General features: G+C 39.0%; 1 protein-coding gene across 3 annotated transcripts in view; it reads right to left on the reverse strand.

Moving 5' to 3' along the window:
- The window catches only part of ric1 (RIC1 homolog, RAB6A GEF complex partner 1), a 29,200-nt gene extending 8,539 nt beyond the window's left edge, over window positions 1-20,661 (reverse strand). For all 3 annotated transcript variants that reach the window (XM_029516421.1, XM_029516418.1, XM_029516420.1), the window contains exons 1-12: window positions 20,044-20,661; window positions 15,940-16,047; window positions 6,642-6,721; window positions 5,744-5,851; window positions 3,923-4,068; window positions 3,573-3,709; window positions 2,561-2,652; window positions 1,832-1,920; window positions 1,049-1,193; window positions 913-961; window positions 390-560; window positions 68-286 (exon numbers count right to left, since the gene is read on the reverse strand). In XM_029516421.1, the coding sequence (XP_029372281.1) occupies window positions 68-286; window positions 390-560; window positions 913-961; window positions 1,049-1,193; window positions 1,832-1,920; window positions 2,561-2,652; window positions 3,573-3,709; window positions 3,923-4,068; window positions 5,744-5,851; window positions 6,642-6,721; window positions 15,940-16,047; window positions 20,044-20,184 (1,485 nt within the window). In that variant the 5' untranslated portion in view covers window positions 20,185-20,661. The remainder of the gene's footprint in view (window positions 1-67; window positions 287-389; window positions 561-912; window positions 962-1,048; window positions 1,194-1,831; window positions 1,921-2,560; window positions 2,653-3,572; window positions 3,710-3,922; window positions 4,069-5,743; window positions 5,852-6,641; window positions 6,722-15,939; window positions 16,048-20,043) is intronic.
- Window positions 20,662-21,275: the final 614 nt, after the last annotated feature.

The following is a 21,275-nucleotide window of genomic DNA, read 5'->3' on the forward strand; positions in this document are numbered from 1 at the left end:
AGTCAAGCCAAACAAGGGCCAAGGCCCCCCACACAATATATTAGATTCGTCAACACTGCATTCTCACCTGGACCACGTGCCAGTGCCTGTGTCCCAGTAAAGTGCTGAGTCCCTGAGAGAGAGAGGAATCGGGGTTGGGAGGGTGGTGCAGTGGACTGCCATCATGAGGGTGTGGGTGTAGGTGTGTGTGCGGGTGCGAGTCAGAGGTGCTGTGGACCTGCGTGGGGTCGCCACAGGTCAGGTAGAGGCGGTCTTCACCATGAAGTAACACCTGCTCCTGGTTACTCTGCACAGTTGAGAGAGCAGCAAATAGAGCATGAATGTTTAGTATGTCTGCATGCGTGTTTATTACTCTGTGTGTGTGTGTGTGTGAGAATGGTTCCCCTAACCGTGCAGGGATTGACTGTGAGGGCACTCTTTATGAAGTGGAACTGCAAAATCCCAGCCTGCAAACAGGAGTGAGGAGGCTCCACCATTTCTACCTCCTGCTGCTCTTCCTGCCTCTTCCTGTCTTGTTTATAAGGGAGCACCCATAGGTGGTACCCCTCTGCTCCCCAGCTCTGGAAAGGATGTCGTTTAAATTTCAGTTTGAGCAATGGCAAGAAAAGTAACAGAGAAACCTTTAACCTAAAAAATATTTTCATATGCAAAACATGTAACGATGAAAAACTCATTATTCTAATTTGAGTGGATGCAATTAATTAATGTTACTCAGGCTGTGTTATTTGTTCTATTTCAATGAACAGCCATTTACTTTAATTAATAAGAGAGTCGAGTGGGGAATTAATTTTAGCGACAAAACATACCCAATACCCAATGCGGTTATTATTTAGGATTTTGATTTGGATATGTTTTATTTTCATTTCTCGTATTCATACACAGACAGTTGGACAGTATTAAAGTTCCACTAACCATAGAGCTGATTTTAATGGGGTCCTTCTTGGTGCCATCAGAGCGATACCTGAGGGAGGGACACAAATAACAGAATTTTAAACCGGAAAAAGGGCAGAATTGCATTAATTACAAATGTGTGTGTATGTCCACCCACGCAAAGTCCTCTCCGAGAGTGCAGATGAGGTGAGCTCCAAAAACACTCCACAGCGATAACCCGCCACACTCCCATGTAACCATGGCAACGCTGTAGTCAGGTGACCAACAGATGAACTTGACTGGGCCTGTCTTGTTATAGATGTCTGAGTAGATAAAGAGTTCAGAAAAGTCAGAACAACTCCACTATTGTTGCACTACAGAAATAAATTAAATACTTTTTTTACTACAATTTAGTAATAACAATAATGAATTTAGTTTTCAATGAACAGCTGATTTCATTAATGTTTCATTACTATGTTATCAGAAAAAAAAACTTTGAATAACATCAAATCGATTACATTTTAGAACATTATTCCTCTCTCATACTAGAGCATGACTTTCAAATAAAACATAATTTAAATCACACAGACAAAGAAATGACGGGTAATAAAACAGACGGAGATCATCCCTGGTAGAGAAAGCTTCTTAAGCTTCTTAAGCACTGATGGAGAACACTATATATATATATATATATATATATATATATATATATACACAACTTTACTGCCTATAGTAGGCAAGAAAAAATGTAAACCGGAGCTTTTGTTCAGAGTGCCTGGGAGACTTGGTGATGGGCCTGTGTCAGCTCAAACCACTAGGTGGAGCTATGGCTTTGTCAACTAACCTGGATGCCCATGAGGAACCCAGCTGAAGGAATGCAAGTTATCTCACAGAGGAATTTGTGTAGGAGGAGTGACATCGTGAGACAGACAAAGAGAGGTGGGAGACATATGGGTGATACCTGGGTAATGTTTTGGGGTCAGCTCCAGTTTGTGGGAAAGCTGCATGGATCCCGTTGTTGTGTCTATCATGTACACCAGCACTGAGCCACTGTAATGAGAGCAGGCACACCTTGTCAACTACAGCACGACTGTAATTTGACCCAATACCTCCAAGTTACACTTCTGTGGTTTGAACCACATCCAGTATTTCCAGGACATTTATTTGGACATGCATGCATGCACATACCTCTATACTAACAACAAGCTTGCAGCATGCATTTGCACTACTGTATGTGTGACTTGCAGAGGCTTATATCTACTTCCTACAGCTGCTGCCAACATATGTGCTAGTTAAATTAACTCATCCACCTCAGTGTTTGAAATCACATCAATCTGAATGAGAGTGACTCGCCTTTATATTTGGATGTGAAATTTTAAAAAGGTCTATGTTCATGTTGTTTTAACAAAGTAAAAAACAACAAAAATGAAAAAGACGAGGAAAGTAAGTGTGGAGCTGTGAGGAAGAGGACTTCCTGCCAAGTTGGCAGATGCAACAATCCATGTGGAGTTTCTGACAAGCACACACTAGGTAGCCTCTGCATACACAAACTGACAGATTCTCACAGTGGACACAGACCACATGGACAATAATTAATCTCTCCAACACACATATGCAAACAAACACACCCATGTTTACTTCCCAACACTATATTGTAAAGATGCAGACAGACAGTTATCCAGACACATACCTGGCGCAGCCAAAGGCCATCAGTCTGTACTTGTTGTTGACAGCCACACAAGTCCCATCAGTGACATCTGCAGCCCACACGCCCTGCAGTGGCTGTACACACACAATGTTTATGAATTTAAAGTAGCTAATTGTGTATATATACAAGCTGGAGATCGGAAGTTTCCTAACTAGAGTCTCCACTAAACATATCAGTTGTGTTTTAATATTCTACACTATGTCTAAAGGAAACTATCAGCAAACAGCTTGGTCAATTTATTATTAATATCCAGACACACATATCTTCATGGTAAGCTCAATACCCACTTTCCAATATCAAGAAAATATTTTGAGACAAAATATTAGAATAACTTGTCCTACAGATACAGTCATTACTACTCAAATCATGCCAAGATAAAGTATTAGCTCCAGGTCTGGTATGGAATAGTCTTAAAATATGAATAACTAACTTGTCTACATGAGAAGCTATTGACTTGAACAATTTTCATTGCCAGTAAGGATATTATTTCTTTGAAAATGGTTATATACACAAGTTCCCTGAGGAAATTAGTGCTGTGGTCATCGACTCAAACTTAACTGAAACAGTCTCTTACTGCTCTTAAAACTTGCACTCAATCAAGTGATACTCCAAATGAATTACATTTTCCCCACACAATATTCTTGAATATGGCTACATAATAGTTCCACATCAGAACATTCAGTTTCTTAGCAGAAACATATACAGTGCAGGCCAAAAGTTTGGACACATTTTCCTATTCATTTGAATGAGAAGGTGCGTCCAAAGTTTTGGCCTGTACTGTACCTGTGTTAGGGTTATTACAAAAAACAAGAAAATGTTATTGCACCAATGATTTCTGTGATTAAAAAACATCTTTGAGATCTTATGTTGTGTCGTGTCGATTTACATAATTAAAAACATAAGCCAAGACATTTATGAGCTTATCAATAAAAAAAATATTTTTCCTTCTGGAAACTGTCCATTTCTAACATCCACAGTGAGTGAGAGTTCTTACATCTGCAGTGATGGTGCTACTGAGCGGTGTGATAAAACCCAGACGTCCATCACTCAGAACCACAGCGAATCCATCAAGGGTCACACAGTATTCCATGCAATGGATATAGACTCCCTCCAGGTCCAGAGAAGGACCACCTACACACACATACAAATTCTGATGCATTCAATGCAACAACTAGACCTAACCAAAAACTGCATTTAGTGATGAGATGATAAAACAACAGTAAAGCAGTTCATCAACATTCAAATTGGTCATAATTTATTTCTTAACAAAAATAAGTCAGTTGTAGTAGACTTGAATCAGTTCTTGTGTCTTCTACAGTTTTTGTCTGCATTCACATGTCTAACCTCGAGCTGACTGCAGGTCCAGTGAGAAGGGGATTGTAGTGAGGCAGATGGCCTTGCGTCCATTGCTGCCTATCCCATCCCAGTGCAGCACATGGAGGTAACCGTCTGCTGTGCAGACCAGCAAATCCTCCTGGAGGGACTGCAAACTGAGGGGATGAACAAAAAAACACGGAAATGTAAATATTGACTGGAAGAAAAGGAATAAGAATTGCGGAATAAGTAGAGAAAGCTATTTTTAAAAAGCAAGGGCGTTATGTAGGACAAGTGGGAGGAGGATAACAAACAGCAGAGTGTTAGAAAACAGTAGACTAGTCATCCCCCAGCTGTGCCCTCTGAGCAAAGCCTGAAGGTTTTACTGGTCAGTTGTGATGGGGCTTAATAGCTGACCATGCCAAGTCTTACTGTCTTCAAAACAGAACAAACTGTGATTGTGTGTGTGTGTGTGTGTGTGTGTGTGTGTGTGTGTGTGTGTGTATAAGTGCTTCATTGTCTTTCAAAAAGTATGAGGTCAAAGACTGTAGATGACACAATAGGAGAACCTAGAGGAGAAAAGTAGGAGTCAGAGAAGAGACATACAGAGAGAAAAAGGGTGTCAGGAAAAGTGGAGGAGGCAACGGCAACGACAGTAGTTTCACAGCAGGAGACACCCACTTATCTCCTGCACAATCAAGCTGTGGCTGTGAATTACTGACAGAGTGCTCTCATTCAGATGACTACTCCGTAATCTACTCTCTCTGCCTACTGCAGACAGCCAAGGAGATGTGACAGATGAACAGGGGGCAAACAATACAAGAACAAGAAGAAAAATATGAACTAGAAAGTGGAGCTGAAAACTGGCAGCATGACAGCTCCTGTCATTCAATGAACAAAGACATCAAGTTATAAGATGTGGAGGAGATAACAGGGTAGGTGTAAAACAAGAATAAAGACACTCAAGAACTGAAACTTGCAAAGACTGAAACCACCACAGAGGAGGGAATTAAGAGACAGTGGACTATCTATCGGGACTCAAGCTTAATTTTTTCTAAATTTTATTCTATTTTGAGAACATCATTTAAAATCATGTACTTCTATGGTAAGGTGCATAAAGAGTCTTTGACCAAAGCGCAGTGTTAGAATGGGAGAACACTTGATATTGATCTATTTTTCTACAGCAAAAGTGATGAAATGCTTTAATCAGGATGATGGCATTTTTTTCTGATCAAATTATTCAATTCAAAGCAGTTTTAAACCTTCTGAGAAAATTGGAAAGGTACAAGTTGATTTTGTTAATGTTTTCTTTTGACTTTAATTGAGACAGAGAGAAAAACCGGAGCACCAGACAAAACAGAAATAAGTCATTGAGTGTAATAAGCGTCTTAGTTCCATTAAACTGATGAAACTGATATAAAGTGAGAATTAGTTCTAAATTCTCAAAATTCGTTCAGAAACTATATGAGGCTGATTTGAATAATTGATGCTGCAGGTTCATGTATATTTCTCTGCAGTATACAACTAAGAATAAAGAGCGTAGTTTCTTGCTGCACTTCAGTTATGAGAAAAAGAGGACATGTTTTCAAATCATTACTCTGATCCAAGTCACACTCTCACACACATGCACAAAATGGAAAAAAAACAAAAAATCAACACATATATATATTTATTTGCATAAAAAGGGAAAGTGAGATCTAATCACAGATGGTCACTCGAGACACGTAGAGATGCATTTTAAAGTGTGAACTGACCACAGTCCACTTGTGATCACATCAACAGATAAGGATATTAACTGCAAGTCTAAACAGGACGAATGAATCAGACACATGATAATAACAGATTATCTACCTGGTGATGGGGGCCTCAAGGTCCACAGGCTTCTTCATCTCTAAAGATAAGGCAGGGGCACATTGTTCCTCCTTAAAACCTGGGGTAACCTTCACACGAGGACTTCCTCTGTGCAAACATAGAAATTTAGCTTTACTGATACAGGAGTAAAAGTGCTGAACACCCAAAATGCAACTACTAAGGCTGAAAGAAAGTTTCCTTGATCGGCCCAGACTTGTCAACCTTTGCTGGTATGCTCTCTAGGAATGTGAGAGGCACACAACCAAAAAGACAGAAAATACAAAGCAACACAGATACCATACACATAGGAATACAACATGGATGCCGGACAGTTAAGAGCATGCTTTCTAATTTGTCAGCCTTACACAAAGAGAGGTGAATAAATAAATTATTTTCTTAATTTAGTTTGGAAGAACTTCAATGGCCTGCACAAAGCTCTGACCTCAGCCCAATAAACACCTTCAGGATAGACTTCTGCAGTCAAGTGGCTTTTGGAATTAGCAATTAGCTTTTAAAATTTCACTACTTGTTATGATTAACTGACCACAGCAAATTACATAGACATCCATAGAAAACTGTCGCAAACCAAAAGATAGGATTTAAAGCTGAAGTGTTTGTATATATTAATCCTGAGTATGTTTAACATCAGTGTCATTTTAATTTGTCACTGGCAACCATAACAGTAGCAAGCTAACAAGGCCAGAATCTACTGTTCAGCTGTAATGGATTCAAACAGCAAATCATTCATGTTGTTAGGTAGCTTTTGCATATAGCAAACCACCAGTTTGCACAAGTATTATAACACAATAATGATGGTTCAATTGCTCTTTGAGGCACAAATTTAGTTGGCTCACTTTAAATAAGCATCTGTTTAGGAATGTATATGTGCTGCACTCACTTTGGATAGACAGGCTCATAGAGGTACTTGTCATCCCCTCCACCCAGCACATCAAAAAGGAGGATGTAGCCTTTGGCAGTCTGAAAACAGAAAGAGAAGACCGTCACAAAAGTAACATATCAGTATATTTGCTCTCAAATTATTGTTTTATAAGACAGGGAGGACGAAAAGAAGAGCATCTCCCAAGAAAGTGTAAGAAAAATGTATTTAAAAAAGTAAAAAAACATTTTATCAAAAGCTCGGAAAATTGTTGAATTCCTTTTTGAGCAAATAAAGAGAGAATCAATGCAAAGACTAGATAGAGTCTTCTCAGTATATTTTAAAATACATTTTTAAATTTTGGTCAATACTATATATTTCCAGTAGTTATATGAACATTATAAAAGTCACAGAAAAACTGCCAACCATGCTCACAACCGATGTCTGGACCCAAAAACTTCTGAAACTTCTGACATAGAAAAATCTATAATTTGGCAAACCACATTTGGAGCACTGCACTACAAACCAAAGATCAGTAAATGGTCTATCAGTACTTTAAGTTATTTCACAGTAAAATTGTTTTTTTTTTTTTTTTTTTATATCTTCTCAATATCATCATATGAGGGATAGTATTTGCAACACAACTGTCATAGTTAAAACATTTGTAGTAACTGGAGATGCTGCTTGACATTCTCCAGTAGCACAGTTTTGAACAGGTTGAGTTGCCTGCTCATTAATTCTGAAGACTGAATTTACTTTGGTTATAAAACAGCACTTACATACAACTGTTAGCCTATTATTATGTACTGTATCTACTCATTGTCTTTATGTGCAGATTTAAACTGCTGCTTTCACTGATGATATCCAAAAGCAAATGTTTTATCATCTTACCACAAATGCTCCAATCTGTGGAGGCGCTCACATGTGAAAATAATTGTAACATCTATATTTGCATGTGGGTACAATTGTGCAGAGGAGTTTTTCCACAACATACACAAAATAAAGCACACAATGATTTCAGGGATACAGCTGAAATTGAGCCTCTAGACTGTAATATGACACGAAACCTGATCTAGATCTAGACTCCCCTGTCAGCGATTACATGCCATGGTTTTGCAGTGGCTGTGCATAAAAAGACTTAACAAAAACACCTAAACTCAGCGTGAGTTCAACACACAAACCATAATTTTAGGATTGACACTGTTCTATTCAGTTGTGCTTCACTTTAAGCTGCTGTTTCTGTTCAGATTTTGTGGCAGGCGCACTGAAGTAACCCTTGACTTTTATAATGCAGTGACAGCGCTGTTGGTAGCAGGCCAACACATCACCACAGCAATGACAAACCCCAAGTCAGAAAGAGGATAAAGCCAGCAGCAACATGAAGCTCGACTAGAAAAGAACCACCGCAGCCAGAGACAGGAGAGGGAGCCAAGACTGAAGCCTGATATAACCATCAGCAGCCCTGGAGAGTCACAAAGCTGCTAATGCACAGACCAAAATGCTTAACTACACAAGTCAATCTTTTTCATAACCCTAACATACTTAAGTGATCTGAATATTGATAATGATAATGATACAACAGTAATGGTAACTGGCACAGTGGTCATTTTGATGAATCATGTAATAGTTGTGGTACAATATTCAAATCTGTCTTTAGCTAACATTATTGTTCACATATTTGTTGAGGCAGACTGATAAAAGGGTCAACATATATGTCAAACATTGGCCCACGGGCAGGGAAGTGAGCTCTGAATATGAACTTTACACTGTATGATTGTTCTTTACAAACAAAGATTTAAAACTTCTAAACACAGTGATGTGTATAAACATGTGAAGATAGAATCACTTCCTTCAAGAAACAATATTTACCCTTATTATACCCTAGATACTCTTCAAACATGTAATGTATGTGCTATACAAACCCCCTCTTAAGAGAGACCCACAGGTTATTTGCAGAAATGTACATATTAATTCCTGAAGGCTTGTGATAGTCTGGTTGGCATTTGGGGTTACTTGGTATTTTGGGAGATGAAGGAAATAAAAACTGGGGGAAAAAAATAAATAAATAAATTGAAATAAAATCAATAAAATTCCAGGGCTGATGCTCTTCAAGCGATAAAAACCTGTACACTGACGTATTAAGTTGAAAAGTCACTGAGGTAGCAAAAATATCGTACCAACTTCATCATCTTCATGCTAGCACTATCATAGATGAAATGATCACAGTGGGACACACATTCTTTACAATGACCTACTTAGCTATTATAGCATAATTCTCTCAAGTACTCTGCATACAAGTATGAGTTAGGACTCAGGAAGCGGCAAACTCAGATAAAACTGAATTTGTTAACTCAACAGGAAATGCTCAGAAGTTTTAAACTGCATTCATTTCCAGATCTGGCTCAAAACAGACAGAAAAGTTAATGGGACATTCACAAAAACAGCAACTTCTCACGTATGAAAACACATTTTTCATCGCTTCACTGCAAAAAAATCACTGGGGGGAGGGAAGTAGGAACCAGGCTGTAAAGATAATTGCATATCGGCCAGTAGAAACTATACATTGTGTACAACTAGTTGTTACGGCCCTAGTGCTGAGGTGTGTGTGTGTGTTAGTGCTGCTCGCTCTCTCTCTCTCTCTCTCTCTCCCCCTTTCCACCCCCACCTCTCCCTCCCCAGCCCAGGTGGAGGCTCCACCCTGGATGCAGATGCTTTGCATTCACCTGGGGAGTGGCTACAGGACGAAATGGGAAGAGAGGTGACATAGTTAAAAGTTAGGAAGAGGTCTTCAATCCCGGGAGCCCCCCTCTGATCTGTACTTGTATACTCGCACATCCTGACAAAACTTCTGTCCCAAAGGAGGGGGCAGGTGGGCTCAGAAAGGAATTGTGAGTGTGAAGCTATAATACCTCAAAAGCACGGCAATTACAGAAGGCAGGGAATCTAGGTGGAGTATCAAAGGTGGGTGAGGGAGGGGTGGGAAAAATTTGAGTGGTGTCTCTCAGCATCTTGTATCTTTCATCTGAACTTTGATCACACAACATACATGAAAGCATTTACACATCCATTCATCTTTTCATGAGACTATGATTAGGTTTACTTGATCATCTCAGATAAGTAAAGAACTGTGGATGAAAGAGATGGGACATAAAGCCGGAAGGCCCCAAGTGAAAGACATCCCCTATCTCTGGGACTTGATCCTGGTGTGTTTACACATGCAGAGATAATGATGCAATAAGTTGTTCATTGTCAACAGAAGCCCAATAAACTCACAGGCATAGAGGTTCAAAATGCCTAAAGGCATAGAGTAAAGTAGAAGTAAAAGAAAGAAAAAAAAAAAAAAAAAGATCCTTTTTGTGTCCAACGCATGAATTTCAAGAGTAAGATGCAATGGTAAGAGTCACAACCAGCTCAGTTTCTACTGCTTGTACATAACCACAATACTAGACAAAGATCTTGCTTCACAAAACATCAAAACAAGTGGCTAGTTTGCTGATTTATGAAGGGCCAGTAAAGCCTGAGATGGCCAGTTCTTCATACTGGACTCATTTATATGAAAATTGTGTTATACATGGCCAGGGAATTACAGTAACCAGATTCTTTAAATGTTATGTAATCAATAACCCTTGCCTTCTTACATCAGAGAGCAAAGAAAAAAAATTCTGCCTTGGTTAAAAATAAAGTAAGGGCAGAGGAGAAATTGACTTCGGTCCAAGTGTACGTACATGTGACTTCTACGTTAATGCAGAAGATGAATATACATGTAAATATGTTCTAGTTTAACCTGATTTCTATTAATAACTTGTGGGAGCAGACAATACTTCTGTAATTATCATCATTTAATGATGCTACAATTACTGACTTTCAGGTGGGGCTTTAGTTGTTGTCATGCAACACTTCCTATTCTTCACTTTGTATTTAAACACCGTTTCGACCAACTGTCACCATTGATGTTTCTTTTGACAGAGGGGCAGATCAAGGAACCAACTTCATGCTTCTGTAAAACACAAATAAATACAACTGAAGAGGGGAAATGCTGACTGGTGGTAACCAATGTAGTTCAGACTTGTAATACTATGAAAGTCTAAAAACATGGTGGTTTCTACTGCATGTTTAAACACACTCGAAAGGTCTACACACAAGGACTTGAAGATATATATGCTATGAATTCTGAAGTGAAGCACACTTTTACAAAATTGTGATCATACACTTCAAAGGCATGAGCAGATGCCAGTGGCTCTTGTAAAAAAACAAAACAGTTTGACAGACATAATTGCAGTATTTCAATTAGGAATATTGCTGTGGGATAGCAGCTACAATACCGCTAATAAGTACAAACAGTGCACTAGCATATTATGGTAGAGCAGAAATGTGTATGTGTGATGTGTATCAGTTGCTACAGTTCTACTGAAAGTGGTCTGGAGGCGCACAGCTGTAGGGAGTCTTAACTGAATGAGCAGACAAGTGATGCATTTCATTACCTACAATTTACTTACTTTCAGTGTGGATTACATAGGTGGGGAAGAATCCCATACAAATAAATTAATTAAAGAAGAAAAAAAAAAAAAACACTCAGTTGAGTGGAATACTTCAGAGTGATACATTGTCTTACACAACAGCGAGGAAATTTTCTGTCAGGTGTTAAATGTTGTTGATCCCATTTGGATGAATTGGTGTTACTGAGAGCAGAAAAGTAAAAGCACCACCCCAAGGTAAAAAAAATATATAAATGATATTACAGAAAGAACAATTAGTAATGTTAGTAGTATAAACATAGATGTTTAGAACTGGTTTAGATCAGAGACAAAAAGTCAGAAGATAGAAAACTGTAAGCTTTCCTTAGTGCTGCTGTGTGACAGTCTAAAAGCAGAGAGGGAACATTTTGGCCTCAGACAGATCCCAAAAGACGCACACGAAGAGCTATATACTAAAAACTATTTCCCTTGTTTGAAGAACTTCATCCTGTCTTGAGTCTCGCCACACAAAAACATCCATCCATCTCATTCGGTCAATTGCTTTCACTCCGTCCTCCTCTCAGTCTCATACACACTCACACTCTGCTAAAGATAGTCATAGCCATGGTTAAGGAGGGTGATTACGTTAGCCTCAAGGTCTGCAGGGTGTGTGAGCAGCCAAACATCTGGGAAACAGCTGGTAATGACTACTGCCTGGGCAATGGTGGTCTTTTTTGTTCTGCAGCCCTGGCTTCTTAAAGTCTGCTCAATCTATAATTAAACCACAATACTAACGAGGGTGTGAAGCGTCATGGGTTCTTGAAAAAGTTCAGCTACCACAGACATGTGCTTTATACACTATGCACTTGGATAGAAAAACTCAGAATCCTTTAACACATGAATTTGCCAGCACCTTACAGAGTTTCCAGTTGCCTTGTGAGACAGACTGAGAGTGATTGTGATACAGTGTGAATGGTTTGTACAGTGATGAGTTCTAAGTTCAAAACATTCACACTGGGAATATTTGTTATTTAGTATTCAAAGACGTCCTGTTTTCCTGCAATTCAGTTATAAACAGAATACTAAAAAGTACTGTTTGGTAATTGATTTGGTGTCAATAAAATGTGTTGACAAAAACAATTAACTATATAAATCATAATATAATGATCCCCTTTTTACAACACTACTCCAGCTGCTGTAAAAAAAAAGGCACCAATATCACTCATGAAATAAGGCCTTCTAGAGCTGGTATTATTTGGTAATGATCAAGACCAAGTTTTGTTGTATTGCTAATACATAATGCATTTTAATGGAGGAGGAGACATCTAGGCTTCATTACAGTTAGTGCTGCAGCTTAGACTTACACAGCAACAATGTTGGCAAAAGGCAGCTTTTTATTTGACAGTTTTTTGAGTCAATACATTTTTTTGACGCACAGCACTGTTTGAATACACTTCACCCATGGACATTAACACAGGGTGAGCCCATAGTTCCAAATATGGACTTTTACTAGTTTTCAGTCAGAGCCTAACACTGTATATTAGGTGCCCTCTTAAGTGAACAAGTATGGCCTGGTATTTTTGGCATCTCCTGCACCTGCTACTTGTTGTGTTTGGCTGAGTGGGCCTGGGATCAGGCCCTTCTTTCCCAGACACATTCATGGCATTCGCTCATGTATTTTGGCATCATTACAACAGAAGGGGATGAAAGCACTTAGACAGAGAGGGGAGAGGGGGAGGCAGATATAAAGGCTCAGAGGTTATCCCCCTATTAATTTCTAATAAATTATGTTGTCTTCCACTTCTTCAGATCAGTCTGTGGATTCTATATTGACATGAACTGGCATCAAAGCATTTGGTCAACACCATAAGAGACCATAAAAAAGTATCCACTGGACATGAAAATTTTGACAAAAAATACTTTTTTCACAGTACTATAATGGAAATATTCTGCTTTATCTTGCTATTTTCCCTTTTTCACAAACTACAGCCAACAAAATGGCTCCAAGGACAAGTGGTGATGTGTTGGGACAAACATGTAGTGCCGCTTGACACAACAACTTCTTTACGTCTATGTCTGTAAAAAGTAATCTTGATAACCCAGCACATCATAGGTGTGGAAAGGAGAAGTCAAATAACATGATATGTTCCAAGGAGAAGCTGCATAACCACAGAGCATTTATTTATAGACTTATGCAGTACAGGAGGTTTGGTTAAAATTTTGCAATCAGAACTAGGTCATTGACCTTTCTTAACAACACTTATCTGTGTCAGAGTGCTCTTTCTAAGATATTCTTTATCAAGGCTGTAACACTGGAGCGTGGTACAACTTTGTTTTCTGGTGAAGGTGAGAGTGAAATGATAATTGGTACAGGATTTACAGCACTTAGACCACAAGCGAAACCAACCAGCTAAATCTGTGAGTCTATTACACACACATGCATAAACTCTTTGTTTATTTAAAAATGTATCCAAAGATAAACTGACTGAATTCGCTAGAAAATCTCAGACTTCTTCATGTTTGACATAGGAAATGAAGCATCCACCCTCATGCTCTGAACTTACAATATGTATTCAAAACAGTAGCTGAACAGGGTTTATTAACAGGGATTACATATGATAAGGGAGAATTACATTCCACCATGAAAATAATTAACATGACATCCTGAAAAAAAGAGAACAGAATCTCAACTAATCCAACCCTGATGTACTCATCTGCTTAAGGAACACTCTGCTGCCTGTAGCCATCAAAACCTGCTGTCTTTCCATGAAAACAACCTATGTTTATGCACTAATATTTTGTGCAAATAGCAAGGCTTTTCCTCTTGACCTGAGTAGAACCTGGAACCTATAAATGTCAATGGATAGTGGAATTTCACTCTTCAAAGCAGGTATGTTCATTTTTTTCCTATACTGTGCTGAAAAATCAACAGCAGATTGATAACAATAATAATAACAGTGGAGATATTCCTGCATCCATAACCCTAGTCAAAATCATTAAGTGGATTTGAACAGCCACAGAGATGATGATCCAACTGGGGGCTGATTGCAGAGGAGAGATCTGGCTACATTAATATCAATAAGCTTGTGTGGGCTTACATGCAGCAACATGCTGGTGAGAACGTCCTCAGTTCATCTTCATGGACGTGAGCATGAATTTTTAAGCTTTGTGGGCTGATAATTTACATATTTTTTTGGTTTTGGCTGCATTTCCAGAGTTTACCCAAGCCCTTCGTTTGTAATGATAGGAAGGAAAATAGGAGGAGAATGTTCATCATTTAAACAGAGCAGGGAAAAAAAAACACACAAAAATGAGGCCCACTTTATCTCCAAATAAGCTGAGATAGCTAGATCTTTTTACAAGTCTGTTGCCAACAGCCTGCCCACAAATCTGACTTTTCAAAAATGAGTTCATGATTCAGGGCAAAGTTGACAGACACCCACCTTACTACTACTTTGTACATCAAACAGACTATCTGGTTTCATTAACAGTACATTTATAACCACAGAATAAAAACAGCCTGTGTGAACATCTGTTTCACTTTGATTAACTCAGTGTCTGACAGAAAGTACTGGGATCAGCTGAGGACCAAGTGTGACACAACAGCGTTGTTTCGAAATGTAACACTGAAGTGTAGGTGCCTTTATTCATTTATCTCAGATAGATCACTGTTATTCAGCGATTTCAGGATGTTACAGGATGGTACAATTTAAAAATTTATCTAAATATAAGTATCTGCACTGGTAAAAAAAAACAACAAACAAACAAATAAAACCAAAAACAACCAACAACTATATACTGATGATGTTTTGTCAAATGCACACTTTAGATGATGGCAATGCATGTCTAAGCATGTCTACCTTCAGGTATCACATTCCTTTTTTTGCTGTCCCACTGCTGCTCACTGTGATCTGAGTATTGTCGGAAAAACAGTTGTGAGCTCCGAGACTGCGTTGCAGTTCTGCTTTCACTACTCCAGTAATACCTTCCTTGTATCAGGAGCAGAACATTAATAAACTGCTGCTAGAGATGTGAAGCCAACACTTCCATTTTTTTTCTTTAAAGCATTTGTCATGCTGTTCTACTTTAATACAGCATAAAAAGAAGATACCTGTGTGCTTTTCTATAACGGAACGATTTTTAAAACAGTGATTGATTACTGATGCCTCTTTCACCCACTGACAGAAGCTAATGATGCAATAAAACAAAGTGTGTGCAAAATGTAAGAGGACTGGTTCATATGACTGAGTGTGGAATGAAAAAGGAAGTGAATAAGAGGTGAGGCACACAATTAGTACCTAGCCAGTCAAAGCCCTTAGATAACACCTGCAATGAGACAGCTTCTTATGTAGTTGCTTTATTTTAACTGTTTTCCCAACTAACATCATCATACTGTGTGTGGACTACTAAGATAATGGAATTTACACTTGAGTTAAAAATGGCCATTAACTCACTGACCCCATACAGAAATGATGTGGGTGATCAACAACTCTTTCTTCCATTTAAACAAGTGGGATGGTGCACCATAGTTTAGCTTGCTGTTCTCGCAAACACTCAACAGTGCAGGGATTATCTTGGGCATAATTTATTAAAAAAAACAAAAAACAAAAAAACAAAAACTGCTTGATTATTATTTTTTTTTAAGTAAAAGAAATTAATAAATTGAGTGCTGAACAAAACCAAAAACCAAATTTTGAGAATCACCCATCATTAATATTATGGAACATATTCATACCGTTTTTGACACCTTGTGACTTCATCGCACTGCAACTGATTTACAACATTTGATGGGTAAAACTTATGATTTCCAAAGGATAACGACTAAACAGCAAACATGAGATAAGACAGTAGTTTGGTATACTTACTGCCACAGCTATCATGGAATCGTCCGATTTCCATTCTGCCTTCTGGTAGAAGCCAAACTGGGCCGCCGCCTTTGCAGACTCGATATAGCTGACTATCAAAACACTGGGCTGTAGGAGGGGAACATGGATATGGGAAAGAAATGAATACTTTAAACATCCTGCTAGTCATAGTCATCCAACTGCCACATCAGAAACCACTTAGCCACATTTCAGTATATTATCACATGAAAATGTAGCATGAGGGCTGTAACGTAAACTTTTTGCCCACAGATTTGGAATGAAATTTCTCTGTTATTGGTCACAGCGACACACAACCGTTTACAAAAACAAAATACATACTCCAATATAGTATCTTCAGTAGAATCGATAAAAGAGCATTATTAGAAACAATGATAACATTTACAGTGACAATTGACATTTGACATTTAGGAATGATGTGCTGAAAGGAGAAGGATACCTTTAACAATTTAACTGGTCAAAGGTAGGTTCACTGACGAAGAAATACTACATATAAGAGCATGTTTTAAAAAATTATGAGACGGCTTTGATAAACTGCTGCTACTAAACTGGAAAATGTTACCTTGCAAGGCTCATTTAGTCGGAAAAGTATTTTTCAAACGCATGTTCAGGCGGCTGTTTATGCCATACAACACAGACAGACAGATGAACACACTTTGCCTGGGGCTGCTGTCCTTAATTTGCCTCTACCCTTGAATCACTATATCAGATATTTCTTTGAATCACAGAACATCATCACAAGTTCATTCCCAGCCCGCAGGCTTGCATTTCACTGCTTGTTCTGTGTAAATCTCATGTTTATGATCAACAGAAAAATAAGAAATGAGAGAAAGTGTCATTTATGATTTATATAAATGTGTAACTTCAACCAGCAAAACGCAGCATCAGTGGATGTTTGAATGAATGTTGAGAAATATTTTATGTAATGTCTGCTGTGCAACATTAGACCTTGCACATAGTCACTGTAATGGGAGAATGGGTTTTAATTATTTCTATCCTTCAGTGTCCCCTTCATAGAATTAAAATTTAATAACGCCAATGATATTTACACTCACTCACTTTTAGACAGAAAGAGATGCTCTTCCTCAAGCCAAGCGAAGAATCACAAACATTTTCCACATTTGGTGGCACTAATTGGAGTGTCATCGTGTAGTTTCGCATTTTAACTTTCTGTTTTGCTTTTTGTTTATACATCTACATCTAATAATGGTATGTTTGCAAGTCCTTCTTCCCCAAAGCACTTTATTTGTTATGATTTTTTACAATAAATGTTTCCATTCATGGATAAGTTGCTGTAATATAAGTATAATGTGATAATGTACTTGCTAATGTTGTGTTCACATTTGGTAAAGTCACAGCATCACTCAGTTCTGCAGATAGGCAGGTTTTTTGCCTATGAATACACAAAAAAACTGACCCAGAAGGACCTGACTTTGTATCACATCTTCACTATAGTAGAAATACTGCCTCATACTTCTGTACTTCTGCTAATCAGTCAAGTTTTAAGAAATATCATTGCAATGTCACCTTCCTGGATTACAGTGTTGAATGATAGTCTGACATTATTTTGCAGAATGTGTAAGAGTGAAGGTGAACTTTGACCATTTTAAATGTCACCACTTAGCTTTAAAATTGCCTGGGCAGACTGACGCAAAGACCTCCCTGGAACGGAGACATAAAAACTAAAGCACATTATTCTAACAGAGCTAAAACTGAAATGGTTTGCAGGGTAAAGGAGGCCCAAGCTCATGCATTTCCCCTGTATTGCCATTTTTTATTCTCAAGCACAATTCCATAGAGGAACAAATTACTCTTAAACAACAATGTGCAAACCATACATTCACATACACCCACAGAACTGCTAGTTTTGACAGAGCCAACTGTGATTATACTGTTGTAAAATATTTTCCCAAACCAGCAAATTTCATCCCTCTATCCCTACACATCTTTAACATTTCACGCTCGGCCCCCCAATATAGGTGTAGCAGGTTGACAGAACAGAACACCTGCAAAGGCTGGGCTGTTTCAGGGATTAGTAATAATGCCATGACTAAACTGAATGCCACTAACCATGAAAGACAGAATATATGATTTTCTTTCACATGCACTTGACCTAGGTATATTAGTAAAGTAAGTAGAGACCAGTATTGACTGTACATTCTGAAACGGCAGTTACCTGCGGGCCGTGACCTAAATGAAATCCAATGCCACAAGACTGACATTATACTGAAATGTGGTGAAATTTGAAATATACTTGTATTGACAATGTATTTCAATGCATTTAGGACAAGAGAGCTTGAGGAAGTGGCACCCCTTTGTTTAGCATTGAGATGGCGAACAGAAACAACTAAATGGATACAACATATGTGAATTGTGCATTATGGGAGGAAGGGGCCATCCAATCAACATTCCTGAAATTACCCTTTCCCTGGACACCTGGCATTCACAGGCAGGTAGAGTTCTTAAAAAAGAAGGGAAACAAAACATGGTCACATCCTGTGTGGACCTCAGGAAATGACATCCATTGTGACTACATCTCAACAATATACAAACCATGTGGAATGCAGACTGCATACAATGTGCTCAACTTGGTTTTCAAATGAAATACCCCCTCCTGCTCACCCTGGCATACAACATTATTGTGTGGATTTTAAAATATCTTGTGAGCAAATAAATACAGTCAGGAGCTGGAGATACTCCTGTCATGTAAATCACCTAAAAGCTGATGTCAGTTGACAGTATGTAATCACAACACTAAAACAAGTCGGGATTTTCTGCACCATCATGCAGAAAAAGCACATTTTAAGTGCATTACTTCTTAAATTGTGTGTCACATTGTCTATAATTTGTTCATATATATATGTGTTACATCTGGCTTTTCTTTAACTTTTCCAGTGTCTCACCTTTTAATTCAGTGGTCACACAAAGATTGTGGCCAGCTACTTCGTGCTAAAGGTTTAAGATATGTTACATCACAGTAACCTCCAGGCCAGCAAGTACAGCAGCTATTGGGGTCTGATGTTCCCGTGGCTGAGCATGAAAGAGTTCAAGATTTTTGATAAAAATCGGCTTTATCTGCCATATCAACTGAACTGATGAGTGGCCAAGGTCTTGGCTCCAAAATTGATACATAGAGCCAAGGTAAAACCCAGTTTATTATAAAATATGTCATTAAAAAAAGTGAATAAGTCAAGAGTGACCTTCAACTACACAGAAGCTTAATTTGGTGAGTTACTGTGAAATATTCTGTCCGTTTTGTGATTCTATGGAGGAAAGAATGAAAATGAAACGATGAAATGTTGTTGCTGGATCAACTAGTTATGAATCATTTTACTAGAGCAGCCTACTGAGCTGCTGCCTGACAGAACAGACCACAGCATGGCCTAAAGACCACTGGTATCAAACACCATTGGGAATCTGACACTAATAATGATAAATACCTAAACTTTGACCTCAAACAACCTTTTGAAGTGGTGTCATGACACATGGAAACGTTTGCCTATAGTAAGTTACTGAATGTACCCGAGAAGATGTACTTTAGATGCCCACGGGAGGTGTGAATCGCCCTCTGACTGAAATCAAAGCATTAATCATGTAAACTTAAATCCCTGACGATCAGGATAAAAGTCCACCAACCCTTTATCATGAGTAACAGGGATAAATTCACGTGAACTGTAGTGATGAATTGTATCAGTCCGTCTATGAGGAAGGCACACGTATACGGATACACTGAACCTGTTGGGAGTAGCAAGATCACCTGTCATCTGTGCTTTATGCGTGTGTGAAGCAGCGTTTGTCGATACACCAGAGTGAACGATTCCAGGATGCTCCTCGCTAATGACACTATTATATTCCGTCCCTGTAAACTAACAATCCTTTCAATCAGACAGATTGCCAAGCAGTCTGTTAATAAAATAATGGCGGTTCTAGCGCGCGCGCGTGTGTGTGTGTGTGTGTGTGTGTGTGTGTGGCAGGTTTAATTCACCGCTCTCACCTTTGCTAAACTGAAAGTGGTGATAAGCGCACTGTTTTTATGTGAGCAGCTTAGTTCGGCAGCACGTCTGAAGCCACAGCTGGTCGACTTACCCGACTGAACCAGATGCTGAGCTGAGTCTCTGACAGCACGGCGAAGTAAAACCTTTGGAAGCTGGGTTGGATGTAGAACGGCTCCTCTTCGCTCCTCAGCGGACAAAGCAGCCTCCGGGGCCAGCCGGTTAGAAAATACATGACGGCAAAAACTCTCCGGTCCTCGACACCGCGGACAGTGTAGCAATGCCCAGATCTTCGGTGCCCTGATTCCACCTCAAGTATTTTTTCAGTCCAAGGGAGTCATGGACGACTCTTTCCGTTAAAACAAAAAACTTTAAACAGATATAGACAGTCCAGTCCAGGCTATCGCTCCATCGATGCCATGCAGAAATTTCAAAGCAGCCGACGGAGCTACACGGCTAACCCCGGGCTAGCTCTGGCTTTCCAACTTGAAGCTAATAAGCTGTCCAAAGCAACGGCACTGTAACCGAAAACAAAAGCAGCCAGGCCCGCTGCGACGCCACACAGCCACAAACGGCAGGCCGTAGCTGACAAACGGGTCGATTAACTTTCACTCCCGCTGTCGTATTATTCCTTACGATGTCTGGTCCACCGGTGTTTAATAACAGCAAAGCGTCCAGTTTTCACTTCTCTGTGCCTCACTGTCGCCATCTTTCCAAGAGTCGGCGATAGTCGCAGCTGATTGGCTGCGGACGAGAACTTTGCGTCCTGTTGACATGTGACGTCATCCATCCGTTAGCTGAAACCACAGGCCAACATGGCGCTGCGCTGACATCTGGTGGCGTCAGAGTAAAATGTCTTCAAAACCTGAAAGAAAAAACATTTTCACCATTATTTTAATAATAGTAATAAAAATAAAACGTGAAATGGCCAAAAAACAAACAAACACCAAAATTTGCAACTATCAGTGTCCCATATCCTGGGGCATGAAATAGTGTGGTGCGTATGTGACTTTAACACGAAGTACTTGTATTATTTCAATTTAAAATCAAATACATGCCTAGAAAATGCGAACAAAAAATTGTTCGCGATGTTTAATTCTTAGTTACAGCCAGGACGTTAGTTTTTCGGGGATTACAAATGGACAAATGGGGACAAAGAGAAGGGACTGATCAGGACATCATACATTAGATAATTATTAGTGTATTAAGTTGGAATAAACTCATCCTGGAGTAGAAATTCTGATTGCAAGAAATCCCACCACTGAGAAGATCACAAAGACCGAGATCTAAAATAGTGCGAGGGGAGACAACACGTAATACCACTGA

The sequence above is a fragment of the Echeneis naucrates genome, chromosome 12 (assembly GCF_900963305.1).
Source record: "Echeneis naucrates chromosome 12, fEcheNa1.1, whole genome shotgun sequence".
Taxonomy (NCBI): Eukaryota; Metazoa; Chordata; class Actinopteri; order Carangiformes; family Echeneidae; genus Echeneis; species Echeneis naucrates.